Source organism: Myotis myotis, unplaced genomic scaffold (genome assembly GCF_014108235.1).
Source record: "Myotis myotis isolate mMyoMyo1 unplaced genomic scaffold, mMyoMyo1.p scaffold_m19_p_6, whole genome shotgun sequence".
Classification (NCBI taxonomy): Eukaryota; Metazoa; Chordata; class Mammalia; order Chiroptera; family Vespertilionidae; genus Myotis; species Myotis myotis.
In genome coordinates this window covers 21,855,340-21,879,227 of record NW_023416368.1, presented here as the reverse complement: position 1 = coordinate 21,879,227, position 23,888 = coordinate 21,855,340, and the positions used below count along the sequence as shown (strand labels likewise).

Genomic DNA, 23,888 nt, shown 5'->3' with positions numbered 1-23,888 from the left:
AGGGAGAAGGAGCATGAGGTCAGGTGGGCCCCAATGGCTGACCTGGGCAGGTGCTAGAGGAGCGCAGAGGACAGCTGCCAGGAGACGACGGGACTTGGGGAATCTTGAGAAGTTGACTGGAAATGATGGCTTTACTCAAGGGAAGCACAGCAGAGGAGGGCACGGCCCACAGAACTGTAGGCAGAAGGGAAATTATTGGTGAATAATGAGTAAGACTCCCTCTCTTAATCTGCAAAATGGAAGACCAGGACAGAAGGCTCACTGAGGTCCCTTTTAGATATGAATTTGGAAAGTGAGCCAAGAGCAGCTTGGCCAAGGGAATGGCAGGGCTGAGTCCAGCTCTCAGATCTCCAGATTCCCATCCGGAGCTGGCTCCGCCCCAGCTTCTTGCTTCTGTCAGGAAGGAGGCTGGGACTGTGGTAGGATGTGAATTTAAAGCCCCAGCAGAACCCCGCGGTGGGACCTTCTGCCTGGAGCTCCCTTGCAGCCCCCAACACTCTGATCTCAAAGCCAGTTCCTCTGTTCCCCCCAGAAGCTTCCCAAAGACAGGAACCCCTTTGATTTTTTTTAAATCTTTATTGTTGAAAGTATTACATACGTCCCCTTTTTTTTCCATTGACACCTCCTAACCTGCCCCGCCCCCGCCCCAGGCCTTCACCACACTATTGTCTACATCCATGGGTTATACATATATGCATACCCCTTTGATTTTTTTAAAATATATTTTATTGGTTTTTTACAGAGAGGAAGGAGAGGGATAGAGAGTTAGAAACATCGATGAGAGAGAAACATTGATCAGCTGCCTCCTGCACACCCCCTACTGGGGATATGCCCGCAACCAAGGTACATGCCCTTGATCGGACGGAATCGAACCTGGGACCCTTCAGTCCGCAGGCCGACGCTCTATCCACTGAGCCAAACCGGTTAGGGCTACCCCGTTGATTTTTTTAAGAAACATTTCTCCATGCAACAATGTGAGGAACAAGAGGAAAAGCATGGCCCCAGCACAAAGCTGTTAGTTAGAAAAACAGGCCTGTGTCCTGCTAACTCCGTCTAGGCTTCAGGGTTTTCCAGGGAGGACAGGGGCGCAGGTGTGGAGGGAGCACCATGTGAGGCTCCCTCTCCTGGGGGAAGTCCACGTTTTGCTCAGGACCTGGATCTCAGCACAAACCAGTGGTGCCCTTGGGGGACCAAAGGACCCTGCAGCGGCCTAGCACGCAGTGAGGCCTTCTGCCAAGCTCCGACCGCAGGACACTGAGAACCGAGAACGTTACAGTGAAAGGATCCTCGAGAGTCATCTAGCCGAACCCTCTGTTATCAATGTGGAACCTCAGGCCCAGAGGAGGTCACCTGGCAAGTCAGTCAGGTTGTTCCAAGGCACATCATAGCTATGTATGAGCACTTCCCAGGTTCCTGATACTGCGCTAAGGTGTTTACTGACACATACAGTGAGGTAGGTACTGCTATGATCTCTGCTTTACATGAGAAATCTATGGCCCAGAGAGGTTATGTCACTTGCCCAAGGTCACACAGTTATGAAGAGTAGAGCCAGGTCTCTAATCCAGACCATTTTTTCCCACTGCTCCAGGCCTTCTTCACATCCTGCCGCATCAGGACTATGAGCAGGACCTCTGACCTCTCAGCCCAGTGAGCTACTTCCATCCTGGGCCCATTAAGCCCGAACATGATCTTGGTCATCACCCCACTGAGCTCTTCCATGAGAACTATCACCAGCAGACGGTCTCGCCTGCCCTCACACCTGTGATTCCCTCTTTTGCTGCTTAGTTCCATACCCCCCTCTTCCCTTCATCCCCACCTCTCCCAACTCAGACTGGCTGTTCCTTCTTCAGCCTTAGCTCAAATGTCACCTGTTGAATGAGACATCCTTCTTTTAGTGTCTATTACTGCCCTCTCTTCGCTAACTTTACAGCTTGCAATCATACATCTATGTGTTTATTTCTGTATCGTCTCCTCCCCCATGTTTCTGCCAGGCACTGCGGTTGGCACAGAATAAACACTCCATTAGAAGTCATTCAATAAATGGGTCAATGAAAGAATGAACTAAAAAGCCTTAATTCTTTTTCAAATAAAATGTCTGCCAAAATCTCTCACGTCTTGTACTTGTCTAAGTGATTTTGTTAAACCCACATAATCCAAAAGTTTACCTTGAGCAAGGTAACTAGGAGTGTGTTTTTCCAGGTCTTTTGCTAAACACTATAGTTATATGTATATATAGTACCTATATATGGGGTCCCATTTGTAAAAAAAAAAGAAAAGAAAAGAAAAGATTTAACTTTTATATAATACTAGAGGCCCAGTGCATGAAATTCGTACACGAGTAGGGTCTCTAGGCCTGGCTGGCGATCAGGGCCAATCAGGTTCCCTACCTCCCTGCCTCCCCGCCTCCTCCTTCCCTGGCTACCTCAGTGCTCCCCCCCACCCCCACCCCCAGCTGCTGCTGGTTGCCTGCCATGTTCCATGCCACCCCCTGGTGGTCAGTGCACATCATAGCAAGCGATCAAATTCCTGGTCTCCTAGTTGAACTCCCGAGGGGACACTTAGCATATTAGCCTTTTATATATATATAGATATTACATTGTGTGCATTCTATATGTTCTATAAATTATATATTATATGGATTGTGTTGTATAAATAAATATGCCCATAAGTATACATGATCCTTAAGAAGAACATACTGTTATATTTTTCTGGAATTTTCTTTTCTTATTTAATCGCACACCAGTAGTGATGTGAACAACAAACTGTAGAAAGGAGCTGGATGGGAACAAGAGAAAGGCAAGAAGAAAGGAAAGTTGGGGACCTAGGCCTGTGTTAGTAAATCATAGCAATGAGGGGACAGAATGTGGGGAGGGGAATAGAGACAACCCCAATTAGGGACAGGAAGTCAGGAAAGATGGGTCAATGAAAGAATGAACTAAAAAACCTGAATTCTTCTTCAAATAAAATGCCAAAATCTCTCACATGTTGTCCTTGCCCAAGTGATATTGTTAAACCCACATAACAAAATGAGAGAAGCATCAGGCGTCAGCCCAGGAGCAGCCAGGCTGACGCTGGCCCCGAAGTTTCCTCTTTCCCCTTGAAAACGGTGGCAGATTTGCCTCCCAATGGCTTTGCCACCTGGTTTTCTAACGTCCAGGAGCATTTGCCTGTTTCCGAGTGAGACTTGTTTATCTCCATTCTGGAGTCTCAAAGTTCAAAACAAACCCAAACAAAGGGCCCCTCCACTTTGTGCTTGTCCACCCCCATTCTCCTGCAAGGGCAGAGCCAAGATTCTGCTTTCCTGATGACTTTCACAGCCCACTCCACCGAGAATCCCACCCTTGCTTCCTCCTGCGTCTTTCCCGCCTCTCCGATTGTTGTGGACATCCTCACGGGTGTCGCTTTTTTAGCTTCTTTTAACCCTTTTCTTCCTAGCCTTATAATTTTTCAGATTGTTTCCCCAACAGAAGCAATTCGGGGCTTTTAGAGTGGTCCAAAGCTCAATGGTCTCTCCAAAGAGCTGAATTCATCCGCAGCCAGCTGATTTTATTATTTTAAAAGAACCCTAGACAAGAAGAACTAGTCAATTAAGCCCCCTGTAGTTGGAAAATTCTAAGGCATATTTTCATGGCCACCACTCACTCTATGGAAAGGCCTATATAAGTGAAAAATGACAGGACCATCTCTGAGGGTAGGTATAAGAGAGGGATGATACTAATGATTACAGTCATCACTATACCCAACAACTTTAATACACCCAGCATTTCATGAGGAAGGTATCATATTATCCCCATTTTACAAATGAAGAATTTGAGGTTCACTGAGGCCGAGTATCTTGTCCAAGGTCACACAGCTAGTAAGTGATGAAACTGGGACTGAAAATCAGCCGGGCTGGAAGCAGTTCTGACCTAGCCTCTGAACCAGGCCATCATTGGATTTACCTAATATTCAGCTTTACTTAGTTAATTACTGTCTATCCCCTGCCCCCTCCCAAATAAAACTTATGCTCCAGGAGGGTTTGGTCCTTGTCCCTCCCATGCACCACTATACCCCCAGGAGCTAGAATAGGGCTTAGCACAAAGTAAGTATTCAATAAATGACTGCTGGATGAATGAATGAATGAATGAATGAATGAATACTAAACTTTTATTTGACTATGTCTTATAATCAGAAAATTTCTGAACACTAAAACTTTGGATGAGAACTACATATGTTCACTGAACAGTCTTGTTCATTTTACATATTTATATTTAACTTACCTAAACTTTCTCCAAGAAAAAAAAAAATACCTTTTTCCCAGCTTTAGCACCTAGCAAGTTGCACACAACAGTAGAAGCAAATAAGGAAGCGCAATCTTTTGGAATGATTTAAATATTTATTAATCACTTACTATATCTTCACAGCAATTCTAGGCCTCTGCCCTTTTCAGTAGCAAACAGTGGTCTGGGAATCATCTGGGACACTTGTTTAAAATGCAGAGCAAGTACTCAGAAGCCCGAGAACCTGCATTTTCACAGATATCTCGTGTAGTTGTTGCACTAACAAAACTTTGAGAACCGTTGTGAGTAGGTTTAGGGTTATCCCCCACCCCCATTGGAAACAAATCCTGTTAAGCTACCAAAATGTGTTTCAATCCACTGGCCCTTCAATTTCTCTGAAGATTCTTTCATCGCTATCACATCTTGGTGTTATGGCCATATCAATTTCTTTTTCACCATGTGGAAGGCAGAAATATTGCATTTACCTAAAAGGTGTTCTTTCCAAGTTTTAAGAGGGTGGCTACCTACCCCTACCCTGTCATCCCAGACTCCGGTGCTCTGACTCATTCTCACATGGGACCAGGCTAAAACGAGAAGACCCGGTCCAGTTCTGCCACCAGTCGCTGTGTGTCCTCGGGCAGGTAGCTCAGCCTTTCTGACACGCTGTTTCCTTGTCTATAAGTTGGGGTTGAGTGCTCACAGCTTTTTGATTCAACACATGCTCTAACCGGAGTCATTCCATAGACAGGGATCATGTGTCTTCTCAGTCTTGTTTTTCTACACTCAAAAGTCATGCTTCTGTGGTCATGAATTCCATCCAGGAAATGACAAGGTAAATAGGCGACTGTAAAGAACCCCACCCCACTGAATTACTCATGACCCCAAAAAATTAGAATATAGGTTTCTCTAATACACACCCAGGTGAACTAATTACAAAAATTAAATTAAACAAAAACACTTTGGATAAGAGCTAGTTGGCCATACAAAAACTGGGTGGACCTGTGAGATTGAGTCATGAGGCCACATACCAGCTGTTTGCCTCAGACAGGGAAGTGTTTCAAGGTGGGGGTTCCTAGACCTTCCACTCTGAGGGCTGCACAATATTAGCTCTAGAAGAGACCTGGAGTGTCTGTCAACAAATACTTATTGATACCTACTGTGTGCCAGGCACTGTTCTAGGTATTGGGGATCCCATAGGAAACCCCACTGACAAGACCCATACTTTCATGGTGCTAACATTTTAGTGGGGAAGAAAGAGGATAAACAATTGTCACAAATGAACCAGAGATACGGAGCATTCAGAGGGAGATAGTAACATAAGTTAGGAGGCTGGGAGAATCCCCCAATGTCTCATTTGCTTGTCCAGCTGCTCCCTTCTACACACGAGGAGGGCCAGCCAGAGACAGCAGTGACCCGGTCAAGACCACGCTGGACAGAAGCAGAGTTGGAAGTGAAACCGGTCTTCCTACAAAGCCTTCTTCACAGCCTCTCCCAGTATTACTTTATTTCCCGGTCATTGTCTAGCTAGCCCTTAGACTCTAAGACCGAGGGAGGGAGACAAGAGCTCAAGCACTCCCTTGCTGGCCCCAAGGCACAAGGGTCCCCTTAGTCATCCCATTACACCCCAGGACCCAGAGAGAAGCCCAGGTGGGGCGGGGCCTGAATACGGTCGGCGTGTCCAGCAGGTGGCAGCAGCGAGCGGCCGCGCCCCCTGCACTGCCACCCCGCGAGCCCGCATCATGGATGTCGAGCTCTCCTATTTCGCTTTGCTCGCCTTGGAATTCGAGACCCCAGACGAGAAACAGGATTCATGAACCGGTCGCAGGGGCCCGGGCAGGGGCCTCTGGCTCCCGACGCTGGCCGAAAGGTGGGTCCGGGGGCGGGTCACTGCTCTCCGAAGCCGGGCGGGGACTGCGCTGCCCCGAGGAGCCGGCTCCCCGCGCGCTGCCCCCGCCCTGCCTCCCTGTGGTCCACACCCCCTTTGGGCTCCCGAGCGGCTGGGCTGGAGTAGTTGGGGGTGCGTGCGGTCAGGCGCCGCCAGCCCTGCTTCTGCCTCTGATTTGGGTCCGAGGGCAGCAAGACCCGCGCACCAAGACCCGGGCACCGGTGTTCTGCCCGCCTCCTCTTCCTCCCTGCTCTCACCTGCGCCTCTTAGTCCACTCGCCTTCAAGGCCAGTGGTTACAGCCCAGACTGAGAGGGGACAGCAGAGGGAGAGAGGGCACCTGAGGATACAGAGCTGGCACTGGACTGCCTTTTCGCCCCCCAGGTGATGAGTGAGGCCGGAAGATCGGAAGATTTGAAAAGCAACCAGGGCCTCCGTATTGAATGAAAGACCCAGTGCAAAGGCATCACCATGAACACGAGCAGTAAGTGGGTCCTCCTCTCCTTCGCCATGGGAACAGGGTGGGGGCGGGAGGTGCAGGAGCCTGCGCCAGGGCTGCCTGGAAGGAGGAAGGAACGCTGGCATCTGGGTGGACACATGGCCCCCAGCCTCCTTCATGGTCCCCTCTGTGCTCTCCCGCGGAGAAACAGGGGTCTGGCTTTCCATGATCATTTTGCTCATTTTTATCGGCTGGCAGAGCTACTTGCCTCTGCAAGGAAGGCTGCCTGTCTCCTTCTAGCAATGCCTGGGAAGGCCTCCGAAGCAGTCGTGTGGCCATTGTCTGACTGTGGGGGCTCCGAGGAGACCTCTCTCCACACAGCTGGAAAGCCACGGAGATCGGCTGGTCCTGGAGCTGGGAGGAGCAGGGAGGCTGGCCCTCAGGGGGTGGGTCTGGGGATTGTAATAGATCCCTCTCCCGAGTGCCTGCAGCCCCATGGGCCAGGAGCTGCTTTCTCCACATCGCTGTAGGCTGCTTAGCCATGCCCAGAAGGAGAGAGAGACAAGCCCTTTGGCCAAGGCCTCTAACATGCCAGAGGCAACAACTGCTTTGCAGAGCCGGGGCCAGACATTTTGCTACGAGGCTGGGCCCCAGTTGTTGAGAAATGGAGCCAGAAATACAAAGAGGCCCAGTCCATTTCTTATCACTGGAGTCCCTCAGACCGTGGGCACCCGCTGTGGCACCACCCTGAAGGGGAGGTCTGGGTCAAGTCCTCCCTCCTGCTCCCTCATCAGCTGAGCTTGCTGGGTCATTCCAGCAGCAGGTGGGGATATTGAACCGGGGGACCCCTAGGAACATTCACTTCCTTGGGTCTCTGACTTTCCCATCAGTCTCCTTTCTGCATCCCAGATGGTCTGTAAAATGAGAGGGGTTGAATTAGAGACCCTTCAAATATAAGAACCTACAAGTTTCTTCTAAAAAAGCTAGAGCTGAGCAACAATACCAGGGAAATCAGAACCTTCTGAGACTGTGTCCAGACCAAACCCACTATTTCCTCACCTTCCCTCCATTTCCAGGCTGTTGGCAAGGAGGAACGGAAAAGAGCGAAAACCACTGTGATGGAAATGAAATATTTCTTTACTATGTATTTGTATGACTTCTCTCTGCTGCCTCCCATTGTGTATTACATGGCTGCACTAAGCGAGCGAGCGAGGCTGGACTCGCTTTGCCTCTTTCAGCCAAAGAATGTGCCTCCTGGTTTTGCCAGCCTGGAACGGTGCTTTGGCTCCACACCAGGCTCGGGGAAAGGGCAGAATTCCGTAGACCCGGTCACTTAGGGGCCACATGTGTGCATCTGGTGCTTTCAGGCAAATAAAGATGTGAACAGCCTGTCACTTCTCACTGTCTCCAGCAAAAACTGTATCTATCAGAGTCCTTTCTCACTAAATGACAGAACAGAAAGATGGCTCACCTTTTTTTCGAGGAGCTAAGAAATAAGGTAAAATAAGCCACTGACCCTGCCCTTTTCTCTCTCTGGAATTGTAAGGAATTCTTGTCCTGTTAGCAACACTGAGTATTCTTGAAGGAATGAAACAGAGATTTTACTTAAAAAAAGAAAAGAAGGAATGACCATAGAGTTGAATACTGCAGAAGATGAGGACTGACAGAAATGTCATTCCAGACACTTTTTCTAAGTCAGGAGATTAGTGGGAAATAAACAGAGCAGAGTGACTTGGGCGACCTGAAGTCCCCATAAGAGGAAGTGCTCTCTGGGCAGCACTGTAGAGAGACTGGCTCCGGGCTCAGGGGCTGGGCTCCATCATCACGGAGGCTCCTCCCAGCCCTGAGCCTGCAGGTGGAGAGAGCAGAAATCAGACCTCTCTGGAGTGAAGGAGTGGCAGGGTCCTGAGGACATAGGAACAGGGTGTTGACAGGACATCTCTGGGGCGGCCTGATCTAAGCAAAAATGCTCTCCCCTTTGCGATGTGACATTCTTAACCTAATCCTCATGCCTGAAATGAAGCCTCAGGGAAACTCAGCTTCTCTTTCCCTTCCGTTTCCTGGGTCCTCACTCTCCCCCAGCCACTGTGCTAAGCATTTCACCTGCATGAGCGCCCCAAACTCTCACACCCACCCTGTGGAACTGCATTATTACCCCCGTCTTATAGGTGAAATCTTCTAAAGGTTTGCAATATCTTCTTCAAGTCATGGAACTAATAGTTGGATTATGAACGGTTCTTGGATGCATGATAGTTTGACAGTGCATACCGTTCCTAATCCATGGTTCAAGGTCACCACTGAAGGGGGGCAAAGCATGAGCTTATTATTGAGTCCTAATTCACTTCATCTGGGGAGGTGGAGGGGCTGCACTCTCGGGACAGTGTGTGAGAGCTGACAGAGCTTGGTCCCTGGAATCAGGTGGTCCTGGGTTCCAGTTCTCCTTTTCCATTTATTAGCTGTGGTCCACAGCATGGTGGTCCCATCCACAAAACGGGAATGACAGGCTCTCCCTCGGTGTGGAATGGAGATACACGTGACTGTGTTGTGTATAATTCAGAATGTGGTGCCTTGGGCATGGCTGGCATCATGTCAGCGATGGTGGTCAGACTGTCGTTGTCGCTGTGGTGGCTGTTTTGGCAGTTGCCACTGTTGGCTTCATGACAGTAGCAAGCATTATGACAATATGATCGCTCAACCTCTCGGACGTTACACCGTCGTCATAAATTGAGAGGAGTCCCAGAAGTGTGATTTTCAGGATTACACTGGATTATGAGAAAAAATGCTTTGCAAACATATGTATATTGTTTTTATCAATAAGAAACACATGCCTTAGATGGCAAAAACAGGGGAGTGCTCACTCAGCGACACCTTAGTGTGCGTTCTTGTTTCATTTTTGTGCATTTTCCTTTCTTCTGAAATCCAGCTAAGCTTCAGACCAGGAATTTGAGAGAAGGGGGTAATTTTGGAGATGATGGGGTGGGTGGTGGTTCAGACCTGCAGAATGTAACAGGTGGGGTTTGGCCCTCAGAGCCAATAGGGAGGGAAAGGAGAACTCCCTGCAGGGAGAAGACACCAAAGGCATGAGCAGGACACGCAGGGCTCAGGAGCCCTGGGCTAACACTGAGACAGCACCTCAGAGAGCTTCAGCGGAAGGAAAGGGAAAACAGCAATTGCCTCTACGTTGGCCTCTGCTGGGTCTACTACCAGCCTTTCCTTGCCCTGGCCTGTGCCCACCTTAATTCCAAGGACCTGTCATTTGTCTCCTGACCAGCCCACCAACTGGTTTCCCGTCATCCACTCCAGCCCCTTCCATTCTCCCCATCCACCCTCTACATCACACTCTGCTTAAAATTTGGATCCTGCCCTGGCTGGTGTGGCTCAGTTGGTTGGAGCTTCAATCTGTGCACCAAGAGGCCTCAGGTTAGATTCCTGGTTAGGGCACATAACTAGGTTTTGGGTTTAGGGCGCGAATTGGAGGCAACTAATCAATGTGTCTCTCTCACATCGATGTTTCTCTCTCTCTTCCTCTTCCATCTCTAAAATTATTTTTTTACAAATGCTCATTGCTCATTGCTCTTAAGATGTGGGAGGAAACCCCTCAGTGAGACCTGCAGGTCCCAAGTGGCCTGGCCTGGCCTTGCTCACAGCCTGTCTCATCCACACTGCACCACTCTCCATGTTCCCATCCCATATACCTTCTTCCGTTCCCTCTAGTGCCTGCTCCTCTGTCCACTCCCCCCTAACCCCAGCTGGTCTCCTCACCCTCCAGAGCTGCGGGAGCCCTCCCAGCTCCCCAGCCCAGGTAGCATCCCCCTAATGTGCACTCTCCATGCACCTTGGTCCTGTTCCTTCAGAGCCTCGAGTCTGTCATCACACACCATCCAGGTCATTTTTCTGAACCACACAGCAAGGAGGGAGCTGACCCCAGATCCCTTGCTCTCACAAAACCCTAGAGCAATGGTTCTCAACTTTCTGGCCCTTTAAATACAGTTCCTCATGTTGTGACCCAACCATAAAATTATTTTCGTTGCTACTTCATAACTGTAATGTTGCTACTGTTATGAATCGTAATGTAAATATCTGATATGCAGGATGGTCTTAGGCGACCCCTGTGAAAGGGTCGTTCGACCTCCAAAGGGGTCGCGAGAACCGCTGCCCTACAGCCATGTGGGCACCACCATCTGAAGTGCATATTCTTAGGCAACAATAAGTTTTTGGTTATCCCTTGTCAGTGTCTCCCATTCCCACATTGGCCCAGGATTTCCAAAGCCTCTAGGTCCAAAGCGAAGGGAGACCGTTGACCCCAGAATGCTAGAGCCCCTGAGCACCAGAGTCATTTCTGTGTCCCATAAAATGCTGTTCTTTACTTGGGTCGGAACTCGCAGAGCTCCTGAAAGCTATGGCTTTCCTTGGTACAAAACCCAGCGCTAGCTCATCCTTGAGGTTGAAGCACCATGCATACCGTGTACAAGGGTGCCTAGAGCCATCATCACCTTCCTCCTGCCCTCTGACCTCTTCCTGGGTCTCTATCATGGACTGGCATGTCAACAAGTTTTGTTGAAGAGAGTATTGAGGGGTCATACAACCCCCACAAAGATGTCATGGGATAAGCAACACCATCCTGGGGTGGTAAGAACCTGAGCTCTGAATTATATATTCCCAAGTTCAAATGCAAGACCTTTGGTGTACTCTCTCTGTGATCTTGGGCAGGATAGATCTTGTCTCTGAGCCTGAATTTTATCGTATGTAAAATGTGAGCAGTAATGCCAATGTACAGGGGTTGTTGTGAGGATTAAGTGAAATAACATGAGAAACTCGCTGGCACTGAATCTCAGGGAAGGAACTGAACCTGAAATTGAGTTGGCTGCTGAGTAGAGCAAAGTTCTGCAATGATGGTATCATCAGAGCCAACCCCTCTGGTTGAAAATTAGCCTGTTTTGCTGCGGGTATTGTAGCCACCACCAGGTTCTGTCCATAGGAAAGCCACAGCTTTCGGGAGATTATTAACCTGCTGTTGTATATGGCCTGGGTTGAAAAGGGCAATGCAGGAAGTTAGGATCCTGGGTGAGAGATAATTACACTAGTTCAGGAAAAGCCTGAGGGCCAGGATTTTGATGGTTGTAAGAATAGAAATAAGGGGAAAGATCCTTTAGAAAATCACCTGATTGAGTTAATAGGAAGTAGGAGAAGAGGAGTATATCTGTTAGGGTCCTGGCAGGGAACAGATGGGCAATTTGAAGGGTGCTAAATAGAAGGAGTCTTTGCAAGTGTTTAAGAAGAGAAATAAACGAGGAGAAGCGAGGATGGTCCAGTACCAGGAGGATAGTAACAGCAGCTCATTACCACTCATATCCCAACTGTCCCCAGGCCTGATGGGCAAAAAATAAAAAATAAAGGAACCCAGAGACCCAGCATGCTATAGGGTAAGGACTGCCTGGCAGGAGCTGTGGCCCCTGGCTCCCGAAAGGCAGCCAGCCCCTGCATGGCAACCCCACGGATCTCCTACAGTGCTCCCCATTGGCTCAATCCAACCAAGAGCCAGAGAGCAAGGAAGGCACATCATGGTCAGCCTCCCAGGGTACACTGCAGGGTGAGAAGGGAGCAGAGTGGATCTGGAGCGCCAGGGAGTTCAGAACTAAAGACATGCAGCACAGGGAGCATGATGACTTTCCTCTGCTGATGTCGCTGACCATGTCAGGAACTCTAAGAATTCCTTGGGAAAAGGTGCTTTTACAAATACAAGCACATAGGATGCCCTCTAAAAACATTCTATATTTGCAAAATAGATAAAATAGAGATGGCTGTATACTTTATAAGGACAGAGCTTTAAAAAACACAAGAACGGTGCTTCCCAAATGAAACCATAGTTGACGAACGATTACTTGAGGCTAAGGGGGGTCAGAGGAATAATGTAAGGAAGAACTGAAAAACCATGAACAATATGATGACTATAACACATCTCTGCAAATCACAATGTGATTTCAAGAGGAGTTGTATTGCATAAAGGAAGTGATATCAATTCTGAACTCCAGCTTTCCTATCTGGCAAAAGCTTTATCTTGCTGAGATAACATCTGCCGTGGTGAATGGTCAACAACTGGCTGATACCCAACATTAGCCAGAGAACATTGTAAAAGAACAGAAAACAGCCAGAAGTATATAAGCACCTTTGCCAATTAAATTGTTCTCCTGTAGCTCTTAAGGGCACAGAATGGAACTAAATAGCTGGATTCAAATTCCAGTTCTGCCCTCACACTTGCTGTGTGACCTTGGGCAAGTCACTTACCCCCTCTGTACCTCAGCTCTTCACCTCTAGTGATAATCACAGGGAATATAATAACAGTACCTCTCTCATAGAGTTTTTGTAAAGAATGAATAAGTTAATAGTTGTGAATTGCTTAAAACAGTGCCTGGGCATAGAACAAGTGTCTATAAAACAAATAAAAATAGTGTATATTAATTTGCTAGAGCTGCCATAACAAAGTACTGCAAACTGGGAAGCTTAAAAAACAGAAATGTATTATCTCACAGTTCTGGAAGCTAAAAGTCCAAAAGCAAGGTTTCAGCAGGGTTGGTCCCCTCTGAGGGCCAAGAGAAAAATTCTGTTCCAGGCCTCTCTCCTTGGTCTACAGGAGATGCAGTTGACCCCAGAGTGCCAGAGGCCCTGAGCACCAAAGTCAATTCTGTATCCCATAAATGCTGTGCTCCTCACATAGTCGGAACTACCAGAGCTCCTGAAAGGTATGGCTTTCCTAGGCACAAAACCCAGGGCTGGCTCATCCTTGAGGTTGAAACATCACGCATACCATGTACAATGGCCAAGATCCATCCTTTCTCATTTCATCTGCTTCCTCCTGTCCTCAGGCCCCTTCTTTGGTCTTGTTCCTTTCTCTCCTCACATTATGTTCCCATTATGTGTGTTTCTGTGTCCATATCCTCCCCCCCTTTTTTAAATATATTTTATTGATTTTTTTACAGAGAGGAAGGGAGAGGGATAGAGAGTTAGAAACATCAATGAGAGAGAAACATTGATCAGCTGCCTCCTGCACACCCCCTACTGGGGATGTGCCCACAACCAAGGTACATGCCCTTGACCGGGATCAAACCTAGGACCTTTCAGTCTGCAGGCCGACGCTCTATCCACTGAGCCAAACCGGCCAGGGCCATATTTCCCCTTTTGATAAGGATACCAGTGGTATTGGATTAGGGCCCACCCTAATCACTTTGTTTTAACTTGCTTACCTCTGTAAAGACCCTATTTCCAAATAAGGTCACATTTCCTAGGACCCCAAAATATAAATTTGGGGTACACAATTCTAGCCATAACATAGTATTTGTTAAGTAAATGACCCCCCAGGAGAAGATTTTGTTGTGGATTGGTTTCCCCTGAATATCGGTTATTCCCCTGGCCTAGTGATAGTTTATTATTAAAACACGTGTCACAAAGGTTATCTGCCTACTCTTGATGTTTAAACCCTAATTTCACCACCTCTGGGAACCTGAAGGGGAGAGTTCACATGTAGGAGGACCCCAGTGGCTTGGTAGCCCCCAGTTGGTCTTTCTGCAGAAAACACACACTCCCTACCTGACCCTCCGTTCAGGTCATTATGCACAACTGTCACATCTCAGAGTGTAACGGAATGAACAGTCATGGTACTGGTTTTCAATCTGCCTAGTCTCTGGGAATGTCCAATACGGGGAATAAGAATTGGTTTACTCATCTGTTCACTCAACAAATACTTACTGGCCAACCTCGCACTGGGCCTGATGCTGGGCACACAGCAGTAAACATAACAGACATGGCCCTTGCCTTCACAGATCAAACAGGGCCAGCTGGTGACCAGCATGACAGGACATGTTGTAATTGCCCTACACCAGGTTTTCAATGAATTTGAATCATCTACCAACACTGAGAAATCAGAAAATCAAAATTAGGATTTACAGCTTCTCTGAAAGAAACAGCTAGAAGGTCTTGTATCCCTGGCTCCATTTTCCTGTGTGACAACAGTCAGTCAGTCGGATTGCTATTTTCAGTGGTGCGGGTACTGGCCTCCAGTGTGCCACTATCGCCACCACTTCCTATTAACTTGCACAAGAGCAGCTGAGTGTTTTTATGTTCCCTTGCTGCTGTAAGCATCTGAATTGTTAAACCCTGTCTAGTAGATGATCCATGTAACATCAAACACGGAGAAGTGTGTCTTCACACAGAGATGTGGAAACTGCAGCATATCTGTTAATTATTACGAAAGAAAGTCCTGTCTGGAGTTAGCAGTTGATTAACACTGCCATGCTACTGAGGTCCTCTTGAAGTGAGCAAAACCCTACTGCATGTCCTTATTTCCCCAGCTGAGCTATTCCCAGGAGGGAGATATCATATCCTGTTGGATACAGTTGGGCAAACAACGTCCCGCCCCATCTCCCAGAGGTCAGTTTTGTTTCCAGGGGAACCTAGGAGTAGGGGTTGAGGCACAGACCGAAGGAAGGAAATTCTGGATAATTGGTTCCAGCTCTGGGCACCTTTTCCAGCCCAAAGGAAGGTGCCCTGGGAGGCTGAACTGTTCCCGCGGCTGTTCTGGCACAGGGGACATGCCTGGTGCAGTTGAGGACATCAAGTCAACAGCTGCAGCTCCGTAACAGTAAGGGCAGTTTACACACCCACCCAGCTAAGGCGTGGTTACTGGAAGGCCACACATTGACCCCCATACGACTACTCAAAACCTCTCCTCTGTCAAATTGGAGTTCTCCTGCTTGAGAAAGAAAGGTGAGAAAGTAGATAATGCCAACCTCATTTCTTCAGTTGAGGGCCGATTTTCTTCAGGGTCGCAAATCATTCATAGAAAGCAAAGCACCGTGCCTGGCACATAGTCGGTGCTCAAAAGATAGTTGATGAATTAATTTATTCATGCAAAGCTTGCTCTCTTTTTCTTTACAATGAAGACCCCTCTAGCTCTAGACTCATTCTCCTGACTATCTGCTAAGTTGCTCACCTGGGTATTCCAATGTATTTCAGCCTAAATCTTAATAAACTTACATAAACCTACAGTTTAATAAACTTATTCTTTAAAGAGAATAAAGGGGAAAAACTGCTTCAGCATCTTAGTTCCAGTTGATTGCTAGAACCTCCATCCGCCCACTCACCTAAATTAGTAATTAGAAAGTAGGCCTTGTGCATTCCCTTTTCTCTCACTCTCCCACGTTCAGTCTGTGTCCACATCTGGTCATTCAGACCTCTCCAAAATGACCTGAAGGCGTCCCCTCCTCAGCTGCCACGACTTCCCAGTGTTGTTGACGACAGGCACAGCCACTGGAGTGAGAGTTGGGTGGGGGAGGGGTGGGTGGATCTCAAGTTTGGCAGGAAGGAATGGAGCCATGTGGGCTGCTGGACAATGTGATTCCCGGCTGCATGGGCAGGAAGAGGTTGCAGCACTGCTCCGCAGAACCCTGATTAGACAGTGTCTGAACCTTGTGTTCAAGGGGGGACAGGGATCACGGGTAGCATGGATGGGAAAGAGCCGCCAGAACAGTGGAAGGACTCGAACATGCCAGGGACAGGGCACTGAAGGGGCAGTAGGCAGATGTCAGAGCCAGCCCCTCACCTTGGTTTTGCGTTCGCCTCAGAGTATGGGTGGTCCCTTGGCAATTTCACACAACGCTATTGGATTGACTCCTGGAACACAGAAGTCTCTAGCCTCTTTCCTAAGTGTGTCACCAAGCAGACAAGAGGGTCCAGACAGGCTCCACTTTGCCGCCCTGTTGCTCCCAGTGCTGTGGTTGCTGCTATGTTCTCCTGCAACAGCCCCACCCCCTCTCCTGGCAGAATTCCACGCTCTACTGCCTGTATCATTTCCAAAGCTTCTTCCTGGCATCTGCTTAATTTTGTCCAAAGCACAGGTCTTTCTCCATGGGCTGTCATCTCTTGCCCTCAGCAGCACCATCAAGGCCAATGAAACAACTGCATTGCAATAGTCAAATGGCACAATTGATCTATTTTAAGCACCTGAAGTACCCTCCACCAAGTGTCAAATCTTCCCACAACAGGCTGCTCTCGGCGTGCAGGAGTGGGGCAGCTGGAGGTCTGTCCCTGCTTTGTGAAATCCCGGGAAACAGCCCAGAGATCTGGACCCTACCTGTCCAGGGATGATATAAGGCAACCATAAAATTAGATATTTTCAGTCAGCGTGTGTTGTTCTGGAAGGAGAATTGCCTATCATGCCAGAATTATATGGTACAGGAACCTCAAGTGACCATAAATCCCGCTTTCAAAGGAGAGAGACAAGAGCCTGGGCCCATGACATGTAGGGAGAAGGGACGTGAGAGGGAGCGTTTTTGGAACAAAGGGAAGCCCAACCTACATCTGAGATGCCTGAGCCTCAGATCAATTTTTTTCCTCCTCCTAATCAAGAGACATTCTTTCCAACTATAGCCTACCTGAGTGTAAATGTTGTATATGTATTACATTTTAATCCTTGCAACAATCCTACCTGGGCGTTGCCTGCACTCTGCATCAAAGGAAGGTCCCCCTGTTATGTTGGTTCACACCATCCTTCAAAGAACTTGCCACCACGGGTAACTGTTGTACCCAATCGCTTGTTTTCTTCATTTCTGTCTATTATCCTCTTCTGACAATAAGCCACGGGACGGCTCTGTGACAGACCTGTCTTTTTTGTTTACCGCTGAGTCCTCCAAACGCATTCCCGTGCTTCACACAGAGTGATGATTGCTAATAACAGTTTACATTTGTTGAACATTTACTGTGTACCTGGCACTGCGCTACGCTTTTCGCAGACATAAACTCACTTGACCCTCACAAAGTCCTAGGAGGTAGACACTAATATCCTCATTTTTACAAAGGGAGGAAACTGAGGCTCAGAGAAGTCATTAATCCCAAATCTCACATTTAATAGGTAACAAAGCCTCATAAATATATGAATAGATGAATTTAAGGAGGAACATTATATTCCATTTTGCATAAAAGGGAAATGAGCTTCAAAGGCAAAGTCACCTGGCCATGTTCACACGAGCTAGGAAGTGGTGGTGGGGCAGGTGTTTGCAATCATGTCGATCCTGCTCTGAGGCCTCCCTTCACCCCTTCCTTCTTCCTCCTTTTCACTGTCTCTCCCCATTTTACTCTGATGAAGGTCATGGGCTGCTTGCTCTTAGGGTCTCCTGCTGGATGTCCCAGCCCTGCTCTCCCATTCACTGGGGAAATGACACAAATCCCCGCGCTGCTGTGCATGGCGAGGTGCCAGGCACTGTGAAGTAGGAGATGCACAAGACAGGGAGCATGAACTCCGACTGCCTCCCTCCAGCATCACAGAGGGACAGAGGGAGCCATCATGGGTGTTGAGCAGGAAAAGTGAAGAGGGGAAGACAGGCCAGTGCCTTTGGAAAACCTGGGAATACTGCATGGAGAAGACCTTGAGGAATGAATAAACTTCTGTTAAGCGGAGCAGAAGGGCAGGAAGGGGCATTCCAGATGGGCTTATTCACTCTTCTCCCAGGCACGCATTCCACAAACCCTATTGCACAACGTCTGCATCCTGGGCTCTTGGGTGGGGTGGAGGGCGAAATAAACAGATACAGAGTGTTTGGGGACATGTCAGGAAGTCCAGCTTGCCTACACTCTGTAGCGTCTGAGGAGGTGGGAAGTGAGGAAATAAGGCTGGGGAGTTGCTGAGGATCAGATCGTTGAGAGTTTTAAATGCCAGGCTGGAGAGTATTTGTTACAGTCTATGGCCAATGGGGAGCCATGAGAGGTTTTGAGCTGAGCAATGACCCGACCAGAGCTGTGCATTATTTAGGACCATCTCCCCGGCAACACATACCTGCTGGATCAGAGAGCCCAGAGACAGGGAAGGGCAGGCTAAGTGCAGTGGTGCCCGTATGAGTGGGAGAGGGGAGGCGTGGGCTGCCGGAAGGATGGCAGTGGTTCCATAGCCCGCTGTGCATTCATGTCGGCATTGCCACCCTTATGCCCACAGGTGGACCTGTTATCTGATTCTGATTTCTGGGGCTGTGAGAACTGATACTTCGAAAACTAGGTTACCGACCAAATCGAGATGCCTCGATAGTGTATTAGATAAGCACTGGGGCTGTGGAGTCAGACTGCCTGGGTTCAAATTCCAGCTCAGCCACTTACTAGCTGTGCAGCCTCCAGAGACTCACTTTATCCCCAAACCTCCCGTTTCCTCTCAGGATGGGAATATTTGGGGGGCACTGAGTGAGGGGTTGGACATAAAATGCTTAGCACAATGCTTGGCACATAGAAAACAATAATGTTTAATCGTGGTGAAGTAATGATACATGTGTGTTGTACAAATTAATCAACACCTGGTACTGTTAGGATAGAGTCACCTCTTGATCTTTCATTGGAGAGGGGACTATGTATTAATAGCCCAGGATTATTTTTAGCTAGCATTTAAGGAATACTCCTTATACATCAGACTGTATTCTACACTTTCCATGAATTGTTTCGTTTGATCATAGGCATGCATCAGGGGTGAAATTAATTTTGTAGAGGACATTCTTAATTGAGTAGGAAGCATATCAGACTAGACCAGGGTTGACACACCACTTTTTCTGTAAAGGGCCAGATAGTAAATATTTTGAGCTTTGTAGCCCATACAGTCTCCATAGCAATGAAAGCAGCCCCAGATGATGTGTCCTCAAATGGACAGGGCTGTGGTCTAATCCGAATTTACTTACAAAAAGAAAGAAGAAGAGTGATTTGGTCCATGTTGTGGACCCCTATACTAAATGATCTCCAAGATATCTTCCAATTTTGACATTCCAATGCAAAATGATGGCACAGAAATGCCTAATCCTTACTTAGTTCATCTTTGTAACTAAGGGGAGTTTGCCTCAAATATAATAGAGAAGATACACTGGAAGTACAGACACAGGAAGGACTGTACAAAGCTGTCTCTTTTCTGTTTGCTGCCTTCATATTCGGCACACCCCGTAAGTCACACTCTGGTGCTGTATGACTTTTCTCAAGTGGCCAACCAAATGCCAGCTGCGCAGGCTGCCCTGGAATCTGTTCAGTAGCCAGCTCCTGGGCTGCAGAGAATGACCCTCAGGCCAGAGACTCTCCCGACTGGGCAAATACAGACATTCCAGGCTAGTGCTTCAATGCCCAAAGCAAAGCCTCCTCCTGCGTTGCTCCCTATTCACATTTCCTACTCGAGGCCCACATTCCCATGTAATGCAATACAGTGCTGTGTTGTCTGTCCAGTATGTTTTATCATCCCTCCTTCTGATTCTTTGCAAGAACTCCTCTCGATTCCTTGTAGTACTAATGGGCTGTCCATTGTGATGTTCTGCACCTCCCCCGGGGATGGCATAGGACCTAGACTAGCCAACCAGAGTTGCCTATCTCCCTTAGCCACAAGGATTTGTTCATCAGTAAACATTAACCCAAGAGAAGCCTGCCAGAGTATTTCCTGAAATTGGATAAGAAGATACTGGGAAGAAGAAGTACTCATTCGATTGAGGTTGCTGAGCTGAGGAGATGAGGGTTGGGGGATACGTGGCCACACTTGTCTAATATGTGAGAAGAAGCTATCTGAGAATAGAGAATGTCAGCTCTCTGACCATATAGTGAAGCCCCTGCGACCAGACAGACTTGAAGCCAGAAGCTACCTACCACCCCCACCCCAGACCTTCTGGTTGTAACAACAACAACAAAAATTCCCTTTTTGCTTACACTGGTTTCAGCTGGATTCTAACTAAGGTGCATTTTTTAGCTGTTCATGCCATTGGCAATTACCTCCTACAACCATCCCCATCTATCAGAATCCTAGCTATCTTTAGGCTAAAAGACTCTTCCACTCCAGCTTTCTCATATCCACCCCTGAAGTGATTGTATTCCCTCTTCTGAAGTCCCTGGCCCTTGTTTAAAACATTCTTAGGCTTCCGCTCATTTGCTATAAGTCAACATGGTTTATTCATGTGCATTTCCTAGCACTCCTCTTGTAGAGTATAGTGTATTTGCTCCCAACTGCAAGCCACAAACCACTGGGGAGCCAGAGGATTATTGCTGGAGCTTACAAATCCATGTGTGCACCAAGCTTCAAATGAATAACATTCTGTCAAATGCATGGGTTTGAGAAAAATCAATATGGCAAGAAGCTACCATAACTATTACTTAAATGCAATACCGATAGAGAGAGGTTAACAAATATACTCGACATTAAAAAGGAGTCTTCAAATGATCTGAATGTGGCTACATGAATGTTTACATATATAAAGTATTTGAGCTTTACCCTTAAGATTTGTGTACCTGACTCTATGCAAGTTATGCCACAATAAAAAGTAAAATCTAAAATAAAAATAAAGGAGTCCTCATACTTGACAAGTCCATTCATCACTAATCAACACACAGAAATTAATTTTAGATAGATCATAGACCTAATAAACTAAAGGTTCTAGAAGAAAATACAGGAGAATGTCTTATGACCTTGAGAGAAGTGATGACTTCTTAGAACACTCAAAGCAGCAAAAATGGGCAAGAATTTCTAACAGATACTTCACAAAAGAACATATGCAAATGGTCAATAAGCACACAAAAAGTGTTCAATGTCATTTGTCATGAGGGAAATGCAAATCAAAACCACCGTTTTACACCCACCAAAATGGCTAAAATTCCTCGTACATTGTGGTGGGAATGTAAAATGGTACAACAACTTTGGAAAACTGTGAGTTTCTTAACAACTCATCAATCACCTACCTAGGATCTAGCAACTCTTCTAGGTATTTACACTTGAGAGATGAAAACGTATATCTTGCAAAAAGATTGGTGCAAGAATGTTCCTGGCAGCATAATTCATAACATCCCAAAGCTGGAAATAACCAGATGTTCATCTATAGACAAATGGATAAACAAAGTGTGGTACATTTACACAATGGAATACTACTGAGCAAACAAGCAAACCAACTGTTGGTACATGCCACAGCATGAATGAATCTCAAAAGCATGCTAGGTGAAAGAAGCCAGACAAACAAGAGCACATACTGTATGATTCCATTATACAAAGTTCAAGAACAGACAAAACCAATCTATGTGGATGGAAACCATAACAGAGTTTGCCTCTGGTTGTGGGGAGCAGTGACTGATTGCAAAAGGTGGCAGCAAATTATCTGGAGTGATGGAAATGTATCCTATCTTTATTGAGATGTTGTTTACATGGATTCATGTATCTGTCTAAACTCATTGTAATTATAATCTATACTAGTGGCCCGGTGCACAAAATTCGTGCACATTAGAAGGGAATTAATTAGAGGAAATATTTTAATATTGCAATTTGCCCTTTCTCTATAATAGAAGTGTCAGAGATTAAAGAAAATCAGTAAAATGTATATGAAACTCTCCCTCCTGTCAGAGTCTGGGGCATGCCACGGGACCCAGAGTTAAGTCCCCGCCCACCCATGTGCATCTCGAAATCACACAAGACCCAGACCCGGCCGGCCCCACCCCTGTCAAGCCCCGAAGGGTGGGAGGCGTAGCTTCAGGTCCCCCGGCCAGGCGCCAGGCGGGGGGCGCAGCCTCAGGTCACCCGGCCTGGCCTCAGGTCTCTCGGCCCCAGCACGAGGGCGCAAGGGCATGAGGACGCCAGGGCATGATGACCATTCGCATATTAGCTCTTTATTATATAGGGTATTTCATTACTCATTAGAAAGAGGGAGAGAGAGAGACCCTTTAAAAGATTCCTAGGCTTAGAAACGGAAGATTGACTCCAATCTCAGCTCTCCTACGAACTCTGTGACATCTGCGAGTATCCTTATCAATTCAATGGGTGCATCCTGTCAGCCTTGCTTACCTCAAAGGGCTGTTTCAACTATAACAACACCTGGGAACGTGCTTGGTAAACATTTGAGCTTTGTACATTTCAAGAGCCTCCTCTCCAACTTATTTTGTTCAGGTTTCTCCTGGCCCTCATATTGCAGCTGCACTAGCCTCCTTGAGCTCACCATGGGCTTTCTAGCCTCAGGGCCCTGGCACATGCTATTTCTCCACCTATACTGCTCTTGCCCCTGGTCTTCCATGACGGGCTTCCTTGCCTTTTTGTAGTTTCGGATGAAATGTTTTACTTTCAGATTGCCTGTCCCCACCCCTTATTCTGTTCCTTCATTCTACTTGTCACAGTTTTATTATCTGTTTATGTTTTTATTTACTTACTACGTATCTTTCCTGAAGATTGTAAACTCCCAAAGGAGAGGAAAATGGGTTTTTTTTTACTTACCAATGTACCCCCAGTCCTTAGCACATAGAAATCAGCCAGTAAACATTGCCGAATAGATAACTGCGCCAACGAACATGAGCTTCAGTACATGGACTTTATCTGTTTGTGTTGACTTGGCACTTTCTGCTTGGAGCCAGGTCTTCCCTGGGGTTTGCTGGGTGCTAGAAAAGTAACACCAGATAATGCTGGTGTCACTGTAGCGTGCTCACTCAGGAAAAGCTTTCTGTGTCAAGGGACTCAGGGCAGCTTTAGGATATCCTGTCCTTAGGAAGGCTGGGATGCCTTCCATGTGTAGCTATGCTTTGTGGTCCCTCTGTTGGGATGTAGCCTGGGGGTTCTGCATCTTTCTCTAGGTCAGGGGTGGGCAAACTTTTTGTGAGTGCGTGCCAAAACCAGCAAAATCTCAGACTCAAAATTCTTCTGCGTGCCAACCCTGATTTTTTGAGAACATGTTACGCCTACTTGATATCTCTTAAGGGTACGTATGTGAAGAACCTTGAAGAAATAATAAAATTCATTTGAGCGACAAAAACACAGTATATGATGATGAAAAATACACTTATTTTTTAATGTATACATGTTATGTAAAATTATTTATTTACCTAAGATGCACCTACACTGAATTTATCTGAAGAATACAAAAGGCGATATTAAGAAAAAAACTGTAATTGTAAGATTATAAGAGAGGGTTTCACGTGCCAGCAAAAGTTACTGGCGTGCCATGTTTGGCACGTGTGCCAGGGGTTGCCCACCCCTGCTCTAGGTCAAGAAGAAGCTGAAACACAAACAATCTAATTACCTAACACACAGGAGTTGTCCTCCACCTCTAGGGCCCTCCACGTCATGCCCAGCACAGGGCCCAAGAGCAAGTGGAATGAATGCCTGTGTCCACACCCATCATCTTGTTCGGCACTTTTCAGACCTCTGACCCATCTTGGGGAGCTTTTTGGCCTAATCCCCTCCCTCTCTCTCCCTCTAATAATCAAACCACCTTTTTGGTGGGGAGGGGTTCTGGATCTGAACCACTGAGGCCATTTCTCTCCATGGAGTCAGCTCCAGGCCAAGCA

General features: G+C 47.2%; 1 protein-coding gene across 8 annotated transcripts in view; it reads left to right on the top strand.

The window, feature by feature from the left end:
• The first annotated feature begins 5,949 nt into the window (after positions 1-5,949).
• ABLIM3 (actin binding LIM protein family member 3) overlaps positions 5,950-23,888 on the top strand; it is a 106,114-nt gene continuing 88,175 nt past the window's right edge. For 3 of the 8 annotated variants that reach the window (XM_036312570.1, XM_036312573.1, XM_036312572.1), the window contains exons 1-2: positions 5,954-6,126; positions 6,527-6,626. In XM_036312570.1, the coding sequence (XP_036168463.1) occupies positions 6,614-6,626 (13 nt within the window). In that variant the 5' untranslated portion in view covers positions 5,954-6,126; positions 6,527-6,613. Of the gene's footprint in view, positions 6,127-6,526; positions 6,627-23,888 lie in introns of all 8 variants that reach the window. The other 5 variants (XM_036312566.1, XM_036312568.1, XM_036312571.1 and 2 more) reach the window with 3 other exon arrangements.